Below are 24,123 nucleotides of genomic sequence, written 5' to 3' on the forward strand. Positions count from 1 at the left end.
TTTATAATGTGTATATATGGTTGAGATATTTAGCACTTTTGTAGTTTACTAAGAAATTAGCTTCAAGGGGGCCGGAGAGATAGCACAGCAGTAGGGCGTTTGCCTTGCACATGCCGACTCAGGACAGACAGTGGTTCAAATCCCGGCATCCCATATGGTCCCCAAGGAGCAATTTCTGAGCACATAGCCAGGAGTAATCCCTGAGTGCCGACAGGTGTGGCCCAAAAACAAAAATAAAAAAAAAGTTTTAGGAACCATATTCATGATACGGTTTTATTAGAATATTTGAAAACATGGGAAATAGAACCCCGGCTAACTTGAATGATGTTATCCAATACATTTGGCGTGGAGTGCCACACCTAACAGTGCTTAGGGGACTGTGGTGCTGGAGATTGAACCCTCATTCCTGACTCAGAGCATGTGTTAAAAACCCTTTAAAACATCTCTGGAGTATCGCCAATAAAGTCGGAGAGAAAAGAATAGGTGTGTGTCTTAAAAGATAGGATGGAGACCAATATAATGCATTCTGCAAACTTTGGGAGTCCACTAACAGTTTCCAAGTGAGGGAGGCATGACTGCACTCTTAACTCATTGGATACAGAAGTTTGGAAAAGTCAAAGGAGTGTTCTCTCTTAGTTACATAACCTTGAATCAATATAATCATCTTTGATCTCAACTCTCACTGCTGAGAGGTTAATTGCACTCTGAACTTATCCTGGAGATCAGACAAGTGTCTGGGGCCAGAGGATGCTCTTCCCACTAAAGTGTGGGGGGGGGGGGGGAGGCAGAAACAATGTGGAACTAACTAGTCTTTGTATGGAGCAGGCATCCGGGCCCCAAAGACCAGAAACGTCTCTGCCAGCTTTAGCAGCAACCACATCCTCCATAGGGGGGAAAATCCTTAAAGTCTCCATCAAAGGGGCCCCGGTTTGAATGCCGACATCCCATATGGTCTCTGAACGCAGAGCCAGGAATAAACCCTGAGCGTAGTCAGGTGTGAACACCCCCTCCCCCCAAAAAAATACCCAGAAAGGGATCCATCAGCAAACCCAGTGTTCCCATAAGCGTCACCCATCACTTCATTTATCTCTGCCACCTTTTAGCAAGTCCCTTTTTTGTGTTATTTATTTTTTTTGTGTGTGTGTGTTGGTTTGTTTTGTCCCTTTTTGTGTTTTGTTTTTTTTGTGTGTGTGTGTGTTATTTATTTTTTGGTTTGTTTTGTATTATTATTATTTTTTTTTGTCACACTCAGGGGTTACTCCTGGCTCTATGCTCAGAAATCGCTCCTGCAGGCTCAGGAGACCATATGGGATGTCGGGATTCAAACCATTGTCCTTCTGCATGCAAGGCAAACGCTCTACCGCTGTGCTATCTCTCCGGCCCACCAGCAAGTGTCTTTTTGGTCCCCGCCCATCCATCCCTCCAACTCCGCCCTTAGATGACGTCGCCAACGAGCCAATTTCCGGTTGGGCGATGTCTTTCTAGAGGAGGCCCTCTAGGCTGACTCCCCGCTCTAGACACAGGCTCCGAAACTCTATGATCTCTGGGCGGGGCCGTGACCTCCTCGGCGCGGCTCGCAGAGGGATTTTAGGTCTTTCTAGAGTGGGGCCCCTCTAGGCTGAACCTTCCCTCCCTCTACTCCAGGCGCAGGCTCCGAAACTCTATGATCTCTGGGGCGCGGCCGTGACCTCCTCCGCGTGGCTTGCAGGGGGATTTCTTTCTAGAGGGCTGACCCCGCTCTAGGCGCCGGCTCGGAAACTCGCTGGTTGTCTGGGCGGGGCCGGCCGTGACGTCCTTGGCGTGGCTGGCAGGGGAGGCCACGGCGGGGAAAATGGCGGACGGGAAGGCGGGAGAAGACAAGCCGGAGAAGCCGCAGCGGGCTGGAGCCGTCGGAGGTGAACACAACCCCAAAGTCGCGCTTGGTGGGGGTCGGGGTGGAGTTCCGGGGTGGGAAGAGGAGAGAACGGGGGCGTCTGGCATCTTTTATTTTCCCCTTTACCCCCCCGCCTAGTGCTGGGCCCAGGCAACCCGGTGCAGCCTGCTGGGATCTAGCGGGGGGGGGGGGGGGCAGTCTGCGGCCCAGGCAGGGCCCAGACAGAGCTCAGAGCATGACTTTGGCTTCTTCCATTTTATTTATTTACTCATTTATTTATTTTTGGAGCAGGAGATGGACACCCTGGGCCTTCTATTTTTTTTTCTTTTTTCTTTCTTTTTTTTACAATTTATTTGCATTATATTTTTTCTTTTCTCTGTTCCCTTTATTTTTCAGGCCCAATAGGATGGCCCTTGATTGAAGTGGCTGGGGCCCAGGGTTAGGTTTTAATTTTTTTTTGTATTTTATTTCTTTAATGCATTGGAAAGAAATATTTGTTTCTGAGTTGCATTTCATGGTAACTGTAAGTGGATAGAAATTACCTATTAAGGAACAATTGAAAGGCAATTGAGGCCGACTCAAGAGTGAAGATGAAATGCTTCTTTGGCAGGAAAAATAGCTCAAAGCACTTGAAGTGCATGCTTTGCAAGTAGGAGGCCTGCATTCAATTTCCTGCTCTACCTGGTCTCCGAGGCAGGGGACCCCAAGCACAGAACTGCTCTTTTTTACTTTTTTTAAATTTAATTAATTGATTATTTATTTTTGGTCGCCGTCCAGCTCCCAGTGGAACTGTTGCAAACCTAGCCCTGTGCAGGCCCAGCTAAATCGGTGGCCGATCAAACTTAAGAGGCTTAGAGGGAACTGTAGTGTGGCTCTGGGGAACGATGCACTTTGGGGCCCCAGAAACATTTCCGGGAGGTGCAGGAAGGAATAGAAATTCTCATCAGGGCTGGATAGGGTTGGGGAATTCCCTCCCTCCCTCCCTCCCTCCCTCTCTCTCTTTCTGCTTAAGCAAGCTCGAGGTTCGATCCCCGGTACCTTGCCAGGGGTGCTGGAGCACCCAAACACTTTGTAGTATCTCAGCCCCACCACAGGAGGTGGCCCCCAAACCAAAAAGAAAAAAGAAACGGCACGGAATCTTCCTCCGATTTTCTCCCTTTTTGTGTTATATACAAGGCCTGTAACTTAGGTGACACGTGCAAACTGTTCCCTAATGTTTTGAGACACTCTTTAGACCCTCTAGAAGTGTTGCAAGAGAGGAAAATGCTGGAGAGTAAACTGTACGAGGTCAGCCATTTTTTTTTCTTCAGCTCAACTCACACATATGGTGTGTTATCCTTTTGTTTGGTTGTTTTTTTGAGGGGGGCTACAGCAAGTGGGCACATGCCAACTCCTAGCTCTGTTCAGGGGACCATGTGGCATGTCTAGAGTGGAACCTGGGTAAGATCAGCCCCTTGTCATGTGCTATTCTAATTGACTATAACACACACTCACTCACTCACACTCACTCTCTCCCCCCCTCTCTCTCCTCTCTCTCTCTCTCTCTCTCTCTCTCTCTCTCTCTCTCTCTCTCTCTCTCTCTCTCTCTCTCTCTCTCTCTCTCTCTCTCTCTCTCTCTCTCTCACCCTCACCCTCACCCTCACCCTCACCCTCCCATGTAGCTATTAAGTGAACCTAATTCTTTCTTTTTTTTTTTTTTTAATATGGTACTTATTGGAGTGTGTGGCTTTATAGCTCAGTGACAAAGCACTACTTGGCTTTGCATCTGTCAAGAACTGAGTTATACCCAAGCACCACTGCAACAAAAGCAAAAATAATAGGGCTGGAAATTGTCAGATTAAATCTTATTAAAGAAAAAGTCTGAGGACAAACAGATGTGTAGTATAAAGACCTTCTTCTGGAGACTAATAAGATAGTCCTCAGAACAGACCTGAAGAAGGCATATTTTCTCACCAACAGGGTCCTCAGTGGCCTGATTGAGAGCAGACTCTTCCCTTCTCCTTGCAGTGTCAAACCTAGCAGCACCCATCACCTTGGGTACTACCCAAAACCTTCTTCGCCCCCCTTCCCGGAAAAAAATCCACAAAATTTGATACTGAAACCAGAAAGGTAGTACATCAGATAGGGTTCTTGCCTTGCAGCCACTAACCTGGGTTCAATCCACAATACACCCTGACCATGATCTGAGTGTGGGACTTCCCCCACTCCCCAAATAGACCCAAGTAATTTAATGGTAAATAGGTACTGATTTTAACACTATTCAGCTGTTTTAGGGATTTCCCTAGATGATGTTTTAAAGTTCTCATTGAACCATCAGGAAGTTAGAAATATATCATGACATTACTTCCATAGTTAACATAAGCTTATATTAATAAAGAAGCAGCTTAATCATTTTCTGGAGATAGCTCAACAGACTAGAACCCATAAACTATATGGTAAACAATGCTAAGGTAAACACACACACACACACACACACACAATGCTAGAGACCATGTGATGACTGCTGGAACTGAGTGCTCTGTGCTTTGCATGTCCTCCATCCCTTTTAGTCATCTTGATATCTTGAATTTTTTATTTTTTATTTAATGATATATTTAATGATAAGCACCATGATTACAAATGTTTGTGGTTGGGTTTCAGTTATAACAACACCTCTCCTTCACCAGTGCAACTTTCCCACCACTAAAGCCTCCCATTTCTTGCCTCCCCCACCCCCTGCCTGTATTCAAGACAGATATTCTATTTCTCACACTCACTACCAGTGTCATTTTAGTTGTTAGTATAGTTATTTCTCTAACTGCACTCACCACTCTTTGTGGTAAGCCTCTTATCATGTCTGGTGCAATATGTTGGATTTTGTTTTGTTTTGTTTTGGGTTTTGGGTTACACCTGGCAGTACTTGGGTTACTCCTGGCTCTATGCTCAGAAATCGCTCCTGGCAGGCTCGGGGGACCATATGGAATGCCAGGATTCGAACCACCATCCGCTGCAAGGCAAATGCCCTACTTCCATGCTATCTCTCTGGCCCACCACTATTCATTTTAAGAGGCATAACAATCCTAATAGACAGTTAATGGTCCCTTTTTCAGATCAAGAGCTACCAAATTGCCAATGGATCATGAAGTGTGTTCTTTTTTTTTTCTCCTCCCCATGACAAGTGTTCTTATAAACCCAAGAATGTTAGGTAATTTTTTTTTTTTTTTTTTGTTTTTGTTTTTTGGGCCACACCCGGTAACGCTCAGGGGTTACTCCTGGCTATGCGCTCAGAAGTTGCTCCTGGCTTGGGGGACCATATGGGACACCGGGGGATCGAACCGCGGTCCGTCCAAGGCTAGCGCTGGCAAGGCAGGCACCTTACCTTTAGCGCCACCGCCCGGCCCGGTAATTTTTAAATTATATTTTAGATTTAGTTTATGGCATCTTGTTTTGTTTGCTGAAGAAAAATACAGATTAGCTAAGCCCCCTCCAAGTTATTTTTAGATAAGGGCTCTAATTGTCATAATTGGTTATACATTAGTGATTTTTTTTTGTTTTGTTTTTGGGCCACACCCGGTAATGCTCAGGGGTTACTTCTGGCTATGCACTCAGAAGTTGCTCCTGGCTTGGGGGACCATATGGGACACCGGGGGATCAAACCTCGGTCCGTCCAAGGCTAGTGCAGGCAAGGCAGGCACCTTACCTCTAGCGCCACTGCCCGGCCCCCTTTTTTGTTTTTTTTTGGGTCACACCTGGCAGCACTCAGGGGACCGTATGGGGTGCTGGGATTCGAACCACCGACCTTTTGCATGCAGGACAAACGCCTTACCTCCATGCTATCTCTCTGGCCCCTGATTTTTTAAAGTTGTTTTTAAATAGATGACCTTTATTCCTTTAAATTGGAAGTCACAGGGCCTGGAGCACATGTGGAAGTCTCTAAGCTCTTGAAATGTGACCCCCACTTCAGTGGGCAGAAGATATAACATCTCTGCCTGTGCTGTCAGTCTCCTGTGGCATTATGGAGTGTGATCCTTATTTAAAAAAATAATTTTGGGGGCCAGAGCGGTGGTGCAGGCGGTAGGGCACTTGCCTTGCACGTGCTAACCTAGGACAGACAGCGGTGCAATCCCCAGTGTCCCATATGGTCCCCCAAGCCAGGAGCGATTTCTGAACACATAGCTAGGAGTAGCCGTGATCATCACTGGGTGTGGCTCAAAAACCAAAAAAAAATTTTAAATGTCAGTCACGTAATTATTTCATGTTTACTGATCTATGGTTTTTTTTTTTTTTTTGGGGGGGGGGGCCACACCCGGTAACGCTCGGGTTACTCCTGGCTATGAGCTCAGAAGTCGCTCCTGGCTTGGGGGACCATATGGGACGCTGGGGGATCGAATCGCGGTCCGTCCTAGGCTAGCAGGCTAGCGCTGGCAAGCTTACCTCTAGCGCCACCGCGCCCGGCCCTTACTGATCTATGTTTATCCAATATATTTTCCACAGCCCCCAGATACCTAATAGCTCTTTAAGTTGAAACCAAAGATTTGGTTTTTATTTTGGCTACAGCTGTCCTTGCTCAGTGCTTACTCACGGATCTGTGCTCAAGGATCACTCCTCATGGCTCAGAAGGTACCATAAAGGGATCAAGCTTAGGTCGTGGGCTTTGTGCAAAATAAATGCCCTACCCACTGGACTAGCTATCTCTCCAGCCCAAGGACTTAGGAATTAATGTTGAAACTCAAATGTGTTGAAACTGAATGGTAAAAATAGTAAAATAGCCTTTTATTTGCTTTTGGAGACACTGCAGCTGTGCGGGGGTATCACTTATGCAAAGCCATCGGCTATTTTCCCAGCACAGACATATGTATTTAGTTTTTACTGCAGACTTAACAGGTGGTCTGAGTTTCCATCTTCATATGATACTATAAGATAAGAATATTGAGCTGTTCCCAGCTAACTAGTGGTTGAGTGACTTTTCCAACTTGGCTTTCTTTTTTTTTTTTTTTTGGTTTTTGGGTCACACCTGGCAGTGCTCAGGGGTTATTCCTGGCTCCAGGCTCAGAAATTGCTCCTGGCAGGCACAGGGGACCATATGGGGCGCCGGGATTCGAACCGATGACCTCCTGCATGAAAGGCAAACGCCTTACCTCCATGCTATCTCTCCGGCCCCCAACTTGGCTTTCTTTGCCACCTTTTCCTAGAACAGTCTTTTGTTGTAGTTCCTACAATATAATTGTGTTCTTATTTTAAAGTTTTTGTTTATTTTGTGGGGAAGGCTTGCACCTGGCTTTGCTGATTGTCACGCCCAAGGAGGGGACCAGGTGGTGTTGATCAGACCTGGGCTTTCTGCATGCAAGCTCAGTCTTTTGAGCTGTCCCCCAGCCAGTATCTTTTTTTTTTTCTTTCCCCATTGCGCCCCGAGGCCGCCCGCCACCACTTGTCCCCGTCCCCGCCTGGCTCCTTCCCCAGCCAGTATCTTTTAAGGAAAAATTATAAAATTGAGTTTTGTGGTTTCACTCTTGGGTAGCAGCAATCTTTGTTCATAGCTGCTTTGAAATTTTATCCCTAAATAAATGAATGGTACTTTGAGCCATCATTCCTGTGCTGTTTACCTCCTGGGGAAAGCTCATAACCAATTATGCTTCATTTTGCCCTTGTATTTTTATAGCTTTTGTTCCTTGTCTGACAGGAATAAAGAGTTTAATTTAGAGACTTCATCCAGAACTAGAGATCTGTAGCTTCCAGGTTTTTATTCCATTACTTGACAGTCTAATTTTATTTGATTTTCTCCTTTCTCCCCATTCTAGCTTTTTGTCCGGTGTCATTAAGTTGTCAGGCCCATCCTTAAAAGTGGCTCCTCTTTTTCCATCATTAAAATACTCATCCAGTATAGCACAATATATTCTGTTTGATGAAAAAAAAGAGATTCAATTCAGTCACATCAGTCAGCCTTCATAATCAGGTAGCTTTTTTTTTTTGTCTTATCTCTGAATATATTCTCCCCTTGCCCATTTTTGTTTTTTTGGGTCACCTTTAATGGTGCTGAGGATGCTCTCTGGCTTGGTGTTCAGGGGTCAGTCCTCATCGTGCTGGAGAACCACGTGGTGCTATGGAGCAAATGAAGGGTTCCTGCATACGCTCTAACCCTTTGAATCATCTTCCTGGTTCTGATTTGTTCGATTACCCTTTATAACAGACCTAAGACATTCAAGATACACATTAATTTCTTCATGACTTTATATAAACACAGTGAAAAGTATTGAAAGGAAATTTTGTATTCTAAATCTAAATATACTCACTTTTTTGTGTGTGTGTGTGTGTGGCTTTTGGGTCACACCTGGCAGTGCTCAGGGGTTACTCCTGGCTCCATGCTCAGAAATTGCTCCTGGCAGGCACGGGGGACCATATGGGATGCCGGGATTCGAACCCATGACCTTCTGCATGAAAGGCAAACGCCTTACCTCCATGCTATCTCTCCGGCCCCTAAATATACTCACTTTCTATTGTTTTAAATTCGTTCATCTTTAAAATTGTTGCAGCTCTTTTTGGGTTGGGTGCTCACCTGGTGCATTCAGGGATTACTCGTTGCTCTTTGCTCAGAAATCGCTCCTGGCAGTTTCAGGGGACCATATAGAATGCCGGGGATCGAACCTGGGTCCGACCAGGGTTGGCAGCATGCAAGGCAAACACCCTACCCTACCACTGTGCTATCGATCCAGCCCCTCTCTGACTTTTCTTTAAAAAAATTCTTTGTCTTTCCTTTTTCTTGTTTTGGTTTTTGAGTCACAGTGAACTGTGCTTAGGCTTCACTCCTGATGGGGCTCAGGGGACATTATATGGTGCCGGGGATCGAACCCACATCAGTTGCATGCAAGGGAAGCACCTTACCAGCTCAACTAAAGACTCTGTGGCCCTAAACTTTACAACTCAAGATTATCCTATGTGTACATTAAAGATACATTACTCACAAGAATCACTTTAGGCTATATTAAGTGTCTATGGGCTGTTCATAATCTGGTGTTTTGTATAATTAGTGAATTACTGAATATTACTCAAATGCATTAATGATGATCACTAATTAATTATTCACAAGCTTATTTGCATAGAACTTGATTTCTAAAAAGCAAAGAGTCTCGGGATTATTGAACAGATTATTTCTTAGTATGTAATCGAAGGGATTTTGCTTTCATTTTTGTATGATTTAAATTTATAATTTGAAATTGCTCTGTATTTTATGCTAGTTAATTCAAGGGAACCTATTCTACTGCCACACAATCTCAGTTGCTGCTATATACTCTAACAAACAGTGGAAGAGTCTGTTGGTCAGTAGGTGACATCCGCAGAGGTATCTTCCTTATAACGATGCTTTTTGAGGTTACTGCTCCCATCAGTCTGCTCAGTAAAAATAGCTCATCTTGGTAAGTTGTTTCGACTTCACCAGGACCTGAAGAAGAAGCAGAAAAACCTGTGAAAACTAAGACTGTTTCTTCCAGTAATGGAGGGGAAAGTACCAGTCGCAGCGCTGAGAAGCGATCGGCTGAAGAAGAATCTGCAGACCTCCCCACAAAGCCCACAAAGATCTCCAAGTTTGGATTTGCCATAGGTAGTCAGACGACAAAGAAAGCCTCGGCTATCTCCATCAAACTTGGATCAAATGTGAGTTATTTTATATACGACGCTCATAAGGGTTCTCAAGAATCTGGGGGGGCAGGCTGCTTTTACTGTGAAAGGTAAATTATGTGCTACAATTTGAATTGGTACCGATCTTGTATGAAGATATGATTAATACTATTTAGAGAAGTCTAAATGAATTGTTAGAACTATTTTTTTAAGCTTCATTTATTAATTGATTGGTTGTTGGGCCACACCCAGCAGTGCTCAGGGGTTACTCCTGGCTCTGCACTCAGAAATCGCCCTTGGCAGGCTGGGGAACCATTTGGGATGCCAGAATCAACGGCTCCCTGATCTGCCACATGCAGGGCAAGTGCCCCACCAACTGTTTCTTAATTCATTTTGAAAGATGAGAAGTAATAACTATTATAGGGCACATGGAATCCTTTTTTCGTAGCTTATGGCATTGGTGTGTTAGGAAAACAGGCTGTAGCACATAATTTGTATGCAGGAGGCCTGAATTCGGTCCTTTATAGCCATGTGGCCCTCTGCACTGCCAGGGTCACCTCAAGCACAGAACGAGATATAGCCCCTGATTACTGGCTGTCACAACCTCGACCCCTCATTAATAAAATAGATTGGTAGCATTATTGGAACTTGAACAGGATTTAAAATACTTTCAGAATCTTTTTTTGGAAGGGTACTTTTCAAACAATGTTGGGGGCCTAGAACTTAAAAGATTATTGATAAAGTACTACTACGTTGTTGTTTTTTTGTTTGTTTGTTTTTGGGTCATACCCTGCAGGGGTTACTCCTTGCTCTGTGCTCAGAAATCACCCTAGGCAGGCTCTGGGGGCCATAAGAGATGCTGGGAATCCAATCACCATCTTCTAAGTTGGCTGCATGCAAGGCAAACGCCCTATCGCTGTTCTCTCTCTCCGGCCCTAAAGTACTGCTAGTTAAGAATGACTTCCTAGGGGCCGGAGAGATAGCATGGAGGTAAGGCATTTGCCTTGCATGCAGAAGGATGGTGGTTCGAATCCTGGTGTCCCATATGGTCCCCTGAGCCTGCCAGGAGCGTTTTCTGATGTACGTAGAGCCAGCAGTAACTCCTGAGCTCTGTCGGATATGACTTGAAAACCATAAAAAAAAAAAAAAAAGAGTTACAAATATAGTTTCAGAAAGTCTTTACAGATTAACTTTTGATTCCTTGTGGGTTTTTGCTTTTCTGTTTTAACAGTTCATTTGTTAGGAATTGAACTCGGCTTCTAATGCATGGAAATTGCTTTGCCACTTAGTTATGTCCCTTGACTATTGAGATCCATTTTAATATACTGTATTTAGGGTTGGTGATAGAACAATGGTAGGGTATTTGCCTTGCATGTGGCTGACCAGGATGGACCCAGGTTTGATCCTCTGCATCCCATATGGTCCCCCGAGCCTGCCAGGAGGAATTTTTTTTTGAGCCAGGAGTAACCCCTGAGCGCTGCCGGATATGACCCAAAAACCAAACCAGAAAAAAAAAAAGCGACATACACAGTTCAGTGCATTAGAGGGAAAAATCCAAAAATTGTTTTCTTAGCTGACAGGTAATGCTAAACATAAACAGCCTCAGGTATTGGAATACTTTGAAAAGCAGAGGAACATTAAGCTCTGGTTGATAGAACTGTAAATTAGAATGGACAAGTTATGAAGAACACTAAAGCTAGATGCCCATGAGCTTTCTTGAGTTAAGAGCTCGGAGCACTTACTCTTACTCGAGGCAGCTCTTTTTTTTTGTTTTGTTTTTTTTTTGGGGCCACACCTGGCAGTGCTCAGGGGTTACTTCTGGCTGTCTGCTCAGAAATAGCTCCTGGCAGGAACGAGGGATTGGGGCACCGGGATTCGAACCAACCACCTTTGGTCCTGGATCGGCTGCTTGCAAGGCAAACACCGCTGTGCTATCTCTCCGGGCCCTCGAAGCAGCTCTTGGAGTGGGTACAGGGTCACTTGGTAGTGCTTACAAGATTAGAAATTGAACCCAGGCCTCCCTCCCAGGCAACTTCAGTGCTCTAACCTAGTGAGCTAGCTATCTTCCTGGCTCCTAACACCCACTTTTTAAAAATTTTAGATAACAATTATAGTACTGATTTTTTTTAATGGCTTTTTGTATTGTTTTCATCATCATCAAAGTGCCTGGGACCCTTCATCACTGTCCTTAAATTATTTATAATCAGAGCGAAAGAGATTCTACCGTGCTTGCCTTGCCTGTGCCTCTCCTGGGTTTGATCTCCAGCATATGGTCCCAAGGAGTTCTCTAAGCATTGCTGGGTGTGGCCCCAAAACAAAACACAACAGAAGTTATTTATAATTAATCTGTTCCTTCTTCCTCTATTTCCCCCACTGCTTAGTTATTTTGGGTTTGTGCTCAACTGCCAGATGTTTGGTCATTTCTAAGACCCATTTATTTGTTTTGTAAAACCTACTTTTTTTTTTTTTTTTTTGGTTTTTGGTTTTTGGGCCACACCGGTTGACTCTCAGGGGTGCTCCTGGCTATGTGCACAGAAATCGCTCCTGGCTTGGGGGACCGTATGGGATGCTGGGGGGATCTAACTGAAGTCCTTCCTAGGTCAGACGCATGCAAGACAAATGCCTTACCGCTGCGCCACCGCTCCAGCCCCCAAACCCACATTTTTTGTTTTTGCTTTATTTAGATTATTTGGGGGGGGCCATACCCACCGTGCTCAGGGGTTACTCTTGGCTTTGTGCTCAGAAATTGCTCCTGCAGGCTCGGAGGGCCATATGGGATGCTGGGGATTGAAGCTGGGTTGGCCCCATATGCAAGACAAACACCCTACCCCTGTGCAATTGCTCTGTCCAGAGAAAAAAATTGAGGGGACGATATCTGACAGTGCTTGGATTGTCCTCAGGACCCTGTGATGCTGGGCTCCACCTGTTTTTTTTGTCAAAGCATGCTGGCTGTCCAGTGACCTATCTCTTCATCCCACACCCATAGTTTTAGAAAGGGAATTAATTTGTCCAGAATTCTGAGTTTCTTACTATGTGTCTATGGAAATCTGAGGTTGAATCTTGAAAAAAAAATTATATCTCATTAAATAACTTTGATTTAAAATGTGATACGCTTCTTAATGTTCTTATTTTCAGAAGCCTAAAGAAGCAGCTCCAACTCTTGCTCCAAAAACTCTTTCGGTAGCAGCAGCTTTTAATGAAGATGAAGATGTAAGTCATATCTTTTTTTTTTGGTTTTTTTTTTTTTTTGGTTTTTTTTTTTTGGGCCACACCCTGTGCTGCTCAGGGGTTACTCCTGGCTATGCACTCAGAAGTTGCTCCTGGCTTCTTGGGGGACCATATGGGACACCGGGGGAATCGAACCGCGGTCCGTCCTAGGCTAGCGCAGGCAAGGCAGGCACCTTACCTCCAGTGCCACCGCCCGGCCCCGGGAATTTTTTTTTTTTTTGGTTTATAAGTCATATCTTTTTTATTGGTATATTTTTCTTTTGGTTTTGGGCCATACCCTGTAGTACTCAGAGGTTATTTCTGACTCTGCACTTAACTTCTGCCAGTGCTGCTGGCACCATATGAAATGCTGGGTTGAAACTGGGTTGGCTGCATGCAGTGCAAATACCAACTCTTATTTTATTGTGACCCCTTTTCTTCGTGTGTGTGTGTGTGTGTGTGTGTGTGTGTGTGTGTGTGTGTGTGTGTGTGTGTGTGTGGTTTTTGGGTCACACCCGGCAGTGCTCAGGGGGTTATTCCTGGCTCCAGGTGTAGGGGTGTGTGTGTGTGTGTGTGTGTGTGTGTGTGTGTGTGTGTGTGTGTGTGTGTGTGTGTGTGTGTGTGTGTGTGTGTGTGTGTGTGTGTGTGTGTGTGGGGTTTTTGGGTCACACCCGGCAGTGCTCAGGGGGTTATTCCTGGCTCCAGGCTCAGAAATTGCTCCTGGCAGGCATGGGGGACCATATGGGATGCCAGGATTCAAACCGATGACCTCCTGCATGAAAGGCAAACACCTTACCTCCATGCTATCTCTCCGGCTCCATGACCCCTTTTCTTTGTTTTGCTTATTATTTTTTTTTTTTTTGGTCATAACGATGGTGTTCAGGGGTTACTCCTGACTGTCTCAGAGGTCCTTCCTGGTGGTGTTGGTGGACAATATAGGATGCCAGGGATAGAACCTGGATCATCCATATACATGGCAAACATTCTGCCTGCTGTGTTATTGATTTGTACCCTTACCTTTTTGTTTCGTATTTTGTGCCATACCCAGAGGTGGTCAGGTAGGTTACTCCTGGCTATGTGCTCAAAAATTACTACTGATGGGGCTGGACCAGTGGCGCAAGTGGTAGGGCATTTGCCTTGCACTGACCTAGGATGGACCTCGGTTCGATCCCCTGGCATCCCATATGGTCCCCCAAGCCAGGAGCAGTTTTTGAGCGCATAGCCAGGAGTAATCCTTGAGCATCACTGAATGTGGCCCAAAAACCAAAAAAAGAAAGATTTCTTTTCTTATACTCATGAGCTTGAGGGTCCATATGGAATAATTTCATTTATTCATATGGAATGAAATCTTTATTTTCTCCTGATGGGATCAAATCAAGGTCTAAAGCACTTAAGACATTTGTTTTGTCACTAAGCCACTATACTCAGTTCCTCTAGTTTGTTTTTGAAAATCAGGGGATTGTTGCGCATAATTGGGCTTACTCCTAGCTCGTTTTTGGGAATTATTCTTTACAGGGCTTTAGGAACTATATATTTTTTTTTTGTTTTTTGTTTTTTGTTTTTGGACCACACCCCTTTGATGCTCAGGAGTTACTCCTGGCTATGCGCTCAGAAATCGCCCCTGGCTTGGGGGGACCATATGGGACACCAGGGGATCGAACCGTGGTCCGTCCTTCGCTAGTGCTTGCAAGGCAGACACCTTACCTCTAGCGCCACCTTCCTGGCCCCCTTTAGGAAGTATATTTAATGCTAAGTATGGCACCTAGGCCAGGTGTGTGCAAGTATATTAAGTATATATTAATAATATAATTATATTATAATGTAATATATGTTATATGTAATGCATGTTACGTATAAAAAGAAAGAATATATTAAGTGAAGGCTGGAGTGGTAGCACAAGTGATAGGGCATTTGCCTTGCAGTGCTTGACCTAGGACTGACTGTGATTCGATTCCCCCAGTGTCCCATATGGTCCCCCATGCCTGCAGGAGCAATTTCTGAGTGCATAGCCAGGAGTGACTCTTGAGCGTCACCGGGTTTGGCCCAAAAACCAAAAAAAAAAAAAAGGATATATTGTCTATAAATATATCAAGTATATCAAATATATTAAGTATATCATGTCCTGTTTGTTTCTCTGACCTCACTTCTCTGTTTTGGTGGATTATGATTATAAAGCTTTCCTGTATTTTTTTTTTTTTTTTGTTTTATTTTTGGGTCACATCTGGCAACGCTCAGGGGTTACTCCTGGCTCTCTATTTAGAAATACCTCCTGGCTGGCTCAAGGGACCACGTGGGATGCCGGGAATTGGACCCAGGCCTGTCCATCATTGGGTTGGCTGGTGCAAGGTGAACGCCCTCCCACTGTGCTGGCTGGCTGTGCTGTCTCCAGCCTCTATTCCATTTTCTGTAAGCGGGGGAGGAATTGGGCAGCACCTGCTAACACTTAAGACTAGTCATAGGTATGTGCTCAGGAGTCACTCTTGCTGAGTCCTGGGTATCTACGAGAAGCTGAGGATACAAACCAGGGTTTAGCACATACAAGGCAAAATGCCTTAACCCTGTATTATTTCTCTTTTTTCTCATATTTTTGGCTTTTGGGTTACACTCGGTTTCTTCCTGACTTAGCTCTGGGATCACTGCAGGTGAGGCATGTTTGACGCACCATTTGGCCACATGCAAGAGAAGCATCTACCCACTGTACTTACTATTCTCTTGTTTTTTTTTTAAACTTTTTTTTTTTTTTTTGGTTTTTGGGTCACTCCTGGCAAGCTCGGGGGACCATATGGGCTGCCGGGATTCGAACCACTGACCTTCTGCATGCAAGGCAAACACTTCAGCTCCATGCTATCTCTCCGGCCCCACTCACTGGCTTTTTTTTTTTTTTTTCTAAAAAAACAAGATAGGTTCATGGGTTATTTTTGTTTGTTTTTGGTTTTTGGGCCGGCCACACAGTAAGTACTCATGAACTGCTTCTGGTTCTGTACTCTGGTCACTAAGATATTCTCAACCAACTTCGTGATGGGATTGTGCCCAGGCCCCTTGAATACGAAATATGCACTTAGCTTGTTGAGCTCTCTCACTGTTCCCGATCGTTGAGTAATTTTTCAAACCTCAATTATTTCATTTAATAAATATCATGGTTACAAGGCTGTTCATGATACAGTGGGCCTCTTATTAAGTGGGATATTTCTGCTTGGTTTTTGGTTTTGCCTATATCCAACAGTGTTAGGCGTTACACCTGGCTGACTGTGCTCAAAAATTACTCCTGGCAAGCTCAGGGGATCATATGGGGTGCAGGGATTGAACCCTGATTGGCTGCATTCAAGGCAAATGCCTGGTGTGCTATCATTCCATCCCAAGTTATTAGGTTTTAAAGAAAGAGTGCATATTAAACATTTAACCCAGGGGGCTGGAGAGGTAGCACAACAATAGGACATTTGTCTTGCACGTGTCCGACCTGAGACAGACCCAGGTTCAATTTCCACCATCCCAATGCCTGCCAGTGTTACTTCACCCTGAATTTACGTGTAGCGACCTGAGACCCACCCATTTCTGGGAGGGGTCTTGGGAACCGGATATTAGGTGTGACTTTACCTGCAAGACCCGGCCCATTCCTGGGAGGGGTCTTGGAATAGGTAGATAAACCCGGAAGCCAAGGGATTAAAGGGCTTTTGCCTTTTGGCCCTGCTGGGCTCTCTGAGGGAGATGGCTGAAAGAGGATAAGACGCAGGGCAAGCCTAGAATGGCTGTATGCTTGAAAGGTTATGAGATAGGCCACACACATGTGGTGGCTAGGGCCTAAATAAAGATGATTCTTCCTGAAGTCTGCCTGTGAGTGAGTCTTTTTTTTTTTTTTGTGGTTTTTTTTGGGTCACACCCGGCAGCACTCAGGGGTTATTCCTGGCTCCATGCTCAGAAATTCTCCTGGCAGGCACGGGGGACCATATGGGACACCGGGATTCGAACTGATGACCTCCTGCATGAAAGGCAAACACCTTACCTCCATGCTATCTCTCCGGGCCCTGTGAGTGAGTCTTGATTACGCCGATTACCTGGGCCTGGAATCCGCCAGCTGGATGGGGATGAAGCCACGTGGCTGGGGCCTAAGCACAAAGGCCTCCATCCATCGCTATCCAGCCCCATCGTTATTAATTTAACAGAACATGCCAGGAGCAATTTCTGAGTGAGAGCCAGTAGTAACTCCTGAGCGCTGCCGGGTGTGGCCCCAAAACCAAAATAAGTAAATAAATAAAATGCTTTGCATTTGCAACATCAGCACACAAGACATTTTTTTTTATTTATTTTGGTTTTTGGGTACACCTGGCAGCGCTCAGGAGTTACTCCTGGCTCTATGCTCAGAAATCGCTCCTGGCAGGCTCAGGGGACCATATGGGATGCCAGGATTCAAACCATCGTCTGTCCTGAATCAGCTGCTGCAAGGCAAATGTCAGCAAATGCCCTACCACTATGCTATCTTTCCCGTCCTTTTTTTTTCTTTTTAATTTAAGGTAATTTAATTTCTCCGTTTCCTAACATTGATAGTATTGAAAATGCTGAAAGACTTGGAAACAAAATTTATATATTTATATAAAATTTAACCTTTTTCTTTCTTCAGAGTGAACCAGAGGAAATGCCTCCAGAAGCAAAGATGAGGATGAAAAATATTGGAAGGTATTTAAATTTTTCATAAACATTAGAAAATAATGAAGATGAGTATGAATAATTCAAGTAATCTTTTAGTGTTCAGACTTTTCATGCTCCTTTTGCTCAAATAGGTTATGTTCATTTGGTTTCGGTTGGGGGGGGTCTCTCTTGCTGATGCTCAGGACCATATATGTTGCCAGGGATCAACCGCGTTGGCCATGTACCAGGCAAGTGCCTTAGCAGCTAGACTATCTGGCCACAAAAGAGATTTTTCTCTTTGTTTTTTACTGTGCTACGGGTTGAACTAAAGATCTCACACATGGTTTTTTTTTTTTTTGGTTTTTCGGGCCACACCTGTTTGATGCTCAGGGGTTACTCCTGGATTGGGGGAACTATATGGGACACCGGGGGATCGAACCATGGTCATGTCCTTCCTTGGCTAGTGCTTGCAAGGCAGACACCTTACCTCTATCGCCACCTCACCGGCCCCAAGATCTCACACATGTAAGGCTTGTGCTCCACTGCTGAGCCATCACATCCTGACCCTGACAGTTTCCATTGGAGCTCTAATCTTATTTTCTCTCCTGGTGAGAAAAGATTGTTGTCTTCAGAAAGAAGTAACGGGCTGGAGAAATAGCACAGTGGTTGGGCATTTGTCTTGCAAGCGGCTGACCCAGGATGGACAGTGGTTCGAATCCCAGCATCCCATATAGTTCCCTGTGCCTGCCAGGAGCGATTTCTGAGCACAGAGCCAGGAGTAACCCAAGCGCTGCTGGGTGTGACCCCGAGACCAAAAAAAGAGAAGTAACAGTTTGAATTCCCACCCCCCCAATACATGCAATTTTTATATTTTAGTAAGGTGAGTTTTTAAACTCATTTAAAATTGTATTTTAATTTAGGTTAGCTACAGGGGAAAATGCCTGATTTTGGGCCAGAGCGATAGCAGAGTGGTAGGGCATTTGCCTAGCATGCGGCCGACCTGGGACAGACCTGGGTTCGATTAACAGCATACCATATGGTCGCCCGAGCCTGCTAGGAGCGATATCTGAGTGCAGAGCCAGGAGTAATCCCTGAGCACTGCAGGGTATGGCCCAAAAGCCAAAAAAGAAAAGGAAAAGAAAAATGTCTGATTTTAAGTTTAACATTTTTTTTCACCTGTAAAAGCAAAAGGACTTTTATAGGCAGGTAGCTTTTAGCACTTAGATGTCTAACGTCCTAGACTGGACTTTGCTCTCACACCACCAAAACCAAAAAACATACACACAACAACAACAACAACAACAACAGATTAGGTAAAGGATTTTGGTTCATTTATGATGGTATAGTTCCTACATTTTATCATTTGTTTATACTTTGGACATAACCATGTTTTGTTCATTCATTTTCTTTTTTTTTTTTTTTTTTTGTTTGTTTTTGGGCCATACCCGGTAACGTTCAGGGTTTATTCCTGGCTATGTGCTCAGAAGTTGCTCCTGGCTTGGGGGACCATATGGGACACCGGGGGATCGAACCGCGGTCCGTCCAAGGCTAGCGCAGACAAGGCAGGCACCTTACCTTTAGCGCCACCGCCTGGCCCATTGTTCATTCATTTTCAACGCAAAGAAATAATAACTAAATTATTATAGTCATTTTTGTTTAGGTTTTTATTTAGCTTATGTATGGTTCAATGGGAATTAATGTGGGCCATTGGCTGTCATATGAACATGGGCTAGATGCCTTTCATACTGAGACATTTATAGATTTTTTTTTTTTGGTCCTGGATCGGCTGCTTGCAAGGCAAACGCCCGCTGTGCTATCTCTCCGGGCCCCATTTATAGATTTTTTTATGAACATTGATGGCAAGCCAACAAAGTGATTTCATGACCCTCTGAATTGGATGGAAGCAAGAAACAACAGTATTAAAAGTTATAGATTGGCCCAAAGTATAAAATTTTTCCTAAAAATGTTTTACACCCAAAGTATAATAAAATTTTGTCCCAAAATGTCTTAGAAAGTTTTTTTGTTTGTTTGTTTGTTTTTGTTGTTTTGTTTTTGTCAGCCACACCTGTTTGATGCTCAGGGGTTACTCCTGACTAAGTGCTCAGAAATTGCCCCTGGCTTGGGGGGACCATATGGGACACCGGGGGATTGAACCGCGGTCTTTCCTTGGCTAGGGCTTGCAAGGCAGACACCTTACCTCTAGCGCCACCTTGCTGGCCCCATAAAGTTTAAAAAAAAACAAAACACTACTGTTGGGTGTAAGTGATAGTACAGCAATTAGGGCATTTGTCTTGCACCTGACCAACACGGGGTAGATTCCTAGCATCCCATATGGTTCCCAGAGTCAGCCAGACATGATCCCTGAACTCAGAGCCAGGAGTAATTACTGTGTATTGCCAGATGTGGCTCAGTTGAAGTATATACTTTGCCTTTGTTAGACAGCCTTGAGTTCAGTCCCCGTGCTGTATGTTTTGTAAGAACTGCTGGCTGTTGTCCTAACAGACAGGCTCAGCACTTACAAGCCGAGTGTCACCAGAAGAGGTCATTTCCTCTACCCCCCAACATCCCCAAAGAGGGAACTAGAGCTTTTCTTGGCCCTTCATCAGGCATTCTGAATATGAAATTCTAGGATAGCATTTGTAAAAGTTATTTTTTAGGAGCTTCTGGGGCCTGAGTGATAACACAGAGGTTAAGGCATTTGCATTGCAACATTCGACTAGAGTTTAATTCCTAGCATCTCTTATGGCCCCCTGAGCTAGCCAGGAGCGATTTCTGAGCACCAAGCCAGGAATAACCCTGAGTTTCTTGGTGTGGCCCCAAAACCTGGAAAAAAACATAAAAAGCTCTTAAAATTGCTTGTGATATGCAGCCCATTTTCATAATTGACACAAATGTAGTTGAATGTAAGTAATTGGGGTAGTTTGGTGGTAGAAAACATGCTTGCAGCTCTTAATTCAATTGGAAGAAAACAATTTTAAAAACACACAGCAAGGGGCCTGGAAAGATAGCACAATGGCGTTTGCCTTGCAAGCAGCCGTTCCAGGACCAAAGGTGGTTGGTTCGAATCCCGGTGTCCCATATGGTCCCCCGTTCCTGCCAGGAGCTATTTCTGAGCAGACAGCCAGGAGTAACCCCTGAGCACCGCCGGGTGTGGCCCATAAACCAAAAACAAAAAACAAAATAAAAACAAAAAAAGACACAGCGAGGCCAGAGACATAGTAGGTAAAAAGCTTCTTTGCACGTTTCTGACCACAGTTCAATACAACAAATGGTTTTTTTTTTTTTTGTTTTTTTTTTTTTTGTTTTGTTTTTTTTTTGGTTTTTGGGCCACACCCGGTGATGCTCAGGGGTTACTCCTGCCTATGCACTCAGAAGTCGCTCCTGGCTTGGGGGACCATATGGGACACCGGGGGATCGAACTGCGGTCCATTCAAGGCTAGCGTAGGCAAGGCAGGCACCTTACCTCTAGCGCCACCGCCTGGCCCCCAAAATGGTTTTCTTTTCTTTTTCTTTTTTTTTTTTTTTTTTTTGGTTTTTGGGCCACACCTGGAGGTGCTCAGGGGTTACTCCTGGCTGTCTGCTCAGAAATAGCTCCCGGCAGGCACAGGGGACCATATGGGACACCGGGATTCGAACCAACCACCTTTGGTCCTGGATCGGCTGCTTGCAAGGCAAACGCCGCTGTGCTCTCTCTCCGGGCCCAACAAATGGTTTTCTAAGCTCTATCAGGAATGATCCCTGAACACAGTCAGGAAGGAGTAAGCCTTGTACACTGTGAGTATGGCCTCAAACCCCAAAAAATGCAAAGACAAAAATTAAAACACTATCGCAGCTCCTGGTATCCTCCTTTCCCCCGAGAAAAGTAGATAAGAGTGCAATGAAGTTCAAGAAATTGAATTAATGTGCACTTTAAAATACAACTTTTCAAAGAAATGTATGTTGAGCTAAACATTACCCCCACTGAGGCTTTACCTAACATTTTACATGCACTTTGTTTTAACACAGGGATACACCAACATCAGCTGGACCAAACTCATTCAATAAAGGAAAACATGGGTTTTCTGATAACCAGAAGTTATGGGAGCGAAATATAAAGTCTCATCTTGGAAACGTCCATGACCAAGACAATTAAATGATGTGTTTTGAAATTGGGGTTACGGGGTGGGTGTAAAGTTAAAAGGAACAGTTCCCTTTTTTAAAGAATGGTATAAGACTATCTTTGGAGCCGCCTTTTTTTTTTGTTTGTTTGTTTGTTTGTTTGTTTTTAAGATTGAGTGGTACACTAATGAGAGTTTGAAATTAGAGGTAATTTATGTTTTATATACAGATTTCAAGACATTTGCTAATTTTGTAGTTTCATGTGATTAGTTCCAAAGGTGACATATAGTAAAATCAGAAATGGTACCTTTTTGAGAATTACATATTTTTTTAGACACAACTATTAGCACACTGAGAAGGAAACAAGTTTTTATCTATTTAAACTGTAAACAATTACTCTCTTAACTCCCTTATTAACCAAAATGGCTCCCAGGAACAGCCTTATAAAGAGGGGAGTACTCTGTTGGGAGGGAAATGTTACGAACTATTGATTGAACGTGAATTAGATAAAATGAAATATAGCTCCCCCCATGGGCATTTTTGTTTGTTTCAAGTCATCGTAGGATTAAGTAATGCATTGCTATCAGTGGATACAGATGCTTAGCTGTTAAACAAATATATAGTCAACTTGAGTATTTGAAGAAGCCCATTTACCTTTGTCTACTTTAATTAGTCTTCAAAGAACAACCATTTGCTACCAAAGTAAATCAGTATTTTGAATGTGCTTCTCTTGGTTTTTGTTATTAGCTAGTTTTCTGTAAGCATTTCCACCAGAATTTGTGGAAATGGTAAGGAAACTGTTTCTTTTAAATGACAAACCACCACCAAAAATTTAAATGTACATAATACTTAAATATTAAGGTGTTTTTATTTTCAAAGAGGTATAGACACCAAAAAAGAAAAAAAAAAAAAGCATTGTATGAAGATGGAAAATAAGAAGATGCACTTTCCTGTAATTTTGTCCAAACATTTAGTTACTAACTTGTGAAATACAACTTGATTTGAGCTTAACACAGGATTTATTTAATGTTTCATCTTTAGTGTATACGTACGTGCTTTCTCATAGGCACATTTTAAGTTACTGAAAACAAAATAATGCATCTTCAAGCATATCTTACGGCTCTTTGACCATATATACTTTGTTAGATCTTTGTGTTGTAGAGGTTTTTTTTTTATATTTTTGTATTGTATCTGGGTCTTTTTAATGTGACAGCTAAACATCTTTAAGAACATAGTCACAGGTAAAGCAAGTATAATGCTTGAAAACTACAATGTTAAATTTGAGGCAGCTTCTGACTATTGGATTGGTGGTAACTCTTCATTGAACTTAGTAATAGGTAATAACTCCAGAGAAGCAGCCTGTATATATTCCTAACACTTCTGTTCACTTGCATTTAAGTTTTGTGTAAGTCCCAAGTAAAACAATGGAAATGTATATAGGACTATTCTTACATGATTTAATTTTATCAGGATTCATGAATTTAACTTGCTTTAATGTAGGCAAACGTTTTGTTTTGGTTCATTTTGCTGTTAAAATAACATCCCTCTCCTATATGTTCTTTTCATTCAAATGAATTACTAAAGTTGGGAGAGAAATGACTGAAATGAATGTCTTTACTAAAATACCAATAAATTTGTCAAACTCAACAGTATCATTGTTTTCTTTACACCATTTCATTTTCTGGGTGGGTGTTTTTGCTTACAGGTCACACCCAGTGGTATATAGGAGTTACTCTTGGCTCTGCACTCAGAAATTGCGCCTGATGGTGCCAGAACTTGAAATCACCACTATATTAGTCTTCTGCCTCCTAAGGATATCCTTAAGCACAGTATCCTTTATCTCTACTAGTAATGTTAATTTTGCTTATTTTGGATAGAAAATGTCAGATTTTCTAAACTTCCAAGTTTAGGATTTTTTCCCCTAGTTGTCTTGGGAAAATCAAGTCTATAAAAAAATCCTGTTCCTCATCATGCTTTTGGGTACATTATAATAGTTTATTAATTTTTCCCTGAAACAATTTTTGTTGTATTATGACAAATGATTTTTCCTCCTTCTTTAAAAAAATAGTGTGGTAACATAGTTACAATTGTGCTTTAGGGCTTGTGTAGAAATTACTGCCTTTCAAGCCCCACCAGAAGCCCCTACTTAGGCATTTTTTTTTTTTTTTTTTTTGGTTTTTGGGCCACACCCTGTGACGCTCAGGGGTTACTCCTGGCTATGCGCTCAGAAGTTGCTCCTGGCTTCTTGGGGGACCATATGGGACGCCGGGGGATCGAACCGCGGTCCGTCCTAGACTAGCGCAGGCAGGCAAGGCAGGCACCTTACCTCCAGCGCCACCGCCCGGCCCCTACTTAGGCATTTTTTAATAGTAAGTATTACATACAGTGGTAATCTCAGTGGCCCAAGGAAATTTCAATGTTCAGGGGTTACTCCTGGCTGTCTTTAGTCATTCCTGGTGGTGCTTCGGGGACCATATGGGATGCTGGGGATCGAACCCCGGTCCATCCTGGTTCTTTTGTGTGCAAGGCAAATGCCCTACCGCTGTGCTATTACTGAGCCCCCAAATATTATTTTGTAACGTGTTCAATTCCTCCTTTAGTAGTAAGATAGCATTTCAATTATTTTATGAATGGAAAATAATGCCAACGGCATTTAAACAAGCTTCAACATGTTTTATTTACATATTTAGACACAGTAATGGTTTTATACAACTAAATCTTAATGGAGAGAA

The 24,123-nt window shown here is 43.5% G+C and overlaps 1 protein-coding gene across 1 annotated transcript; it reads left to right on the forward strand.

Annotated features, from left to right (window-relative positions):
- The first annotated feature begins 1,740 nt into the window (after positions 1 to 1,740).
- On the forward strand, positions 1,741 to 22,503 carry PCNP (PEST proteolytic signal containing nuclear protein). The gene is made up of 5 exons (XM_049785672.1): positions 1,741 to 1,895; positions 9,285 to 9,499; positions 12,599 to 12,673; positions 17,286 to 17,341; positions 21,299 to 22,503. The coding sequence occupies exons 1-5, from the start codon at positions 1,832 to 1,834 to the stop codon at positions 21,423 to 21,425; spliced, it is 537 nt and encodes a 178-aa protein (XP_049641629.1). The 5' UTR covers positions 1,741 to 1,831; the 3' UTR covers positions 21,426 to 22,503.
- The last annotated feature ends 1,620 nt before the right edge of the window (positions 22,504 to 24,123 follow it).

The sequence above is a fragment of the Suncus etruscus genome, chromosome 13 (assembly GCF_024139225.1).
Source record: "Suncus etruscus isolate mSunEtr1 chromosome 13, mSunEtr1.pri.cur, whole genome shotgun sequence".
Lineage (NCBI taxonomy): Eukaryota > Metazoa > Chordata > Mammalia > Eulipotyphla > Soricidae > Suncus > Suncus etruscus.

What these genes read in the sequence shown, in the direction of transcription:
- PCNP (XM_049785672.1), top strand. Translation starts at nt 1,832, where the DNA reads ATGGCGGACGGGAAGGCGGGAGAAGACAAGCCGGAGAAGCCGCAGCGG. An exon ending in CCATCAAACTTGGATCAAAT is followed by an intron (nt 9,500 to 12,598) that starts GTGAGTTATTTT and finishes TCTTATTTTCAG; the next exon opens with AAGCCTAAAGAAGCAGCTCC. An exon ending in AGGATGAAAAATATTGGAAG is followed by an intron (nt 17,342 to 21,298) that starts GTATTTAAATTT and finishes GTTTTAACACAG; the next exon opens with GGATACACCAACATCAGCTG.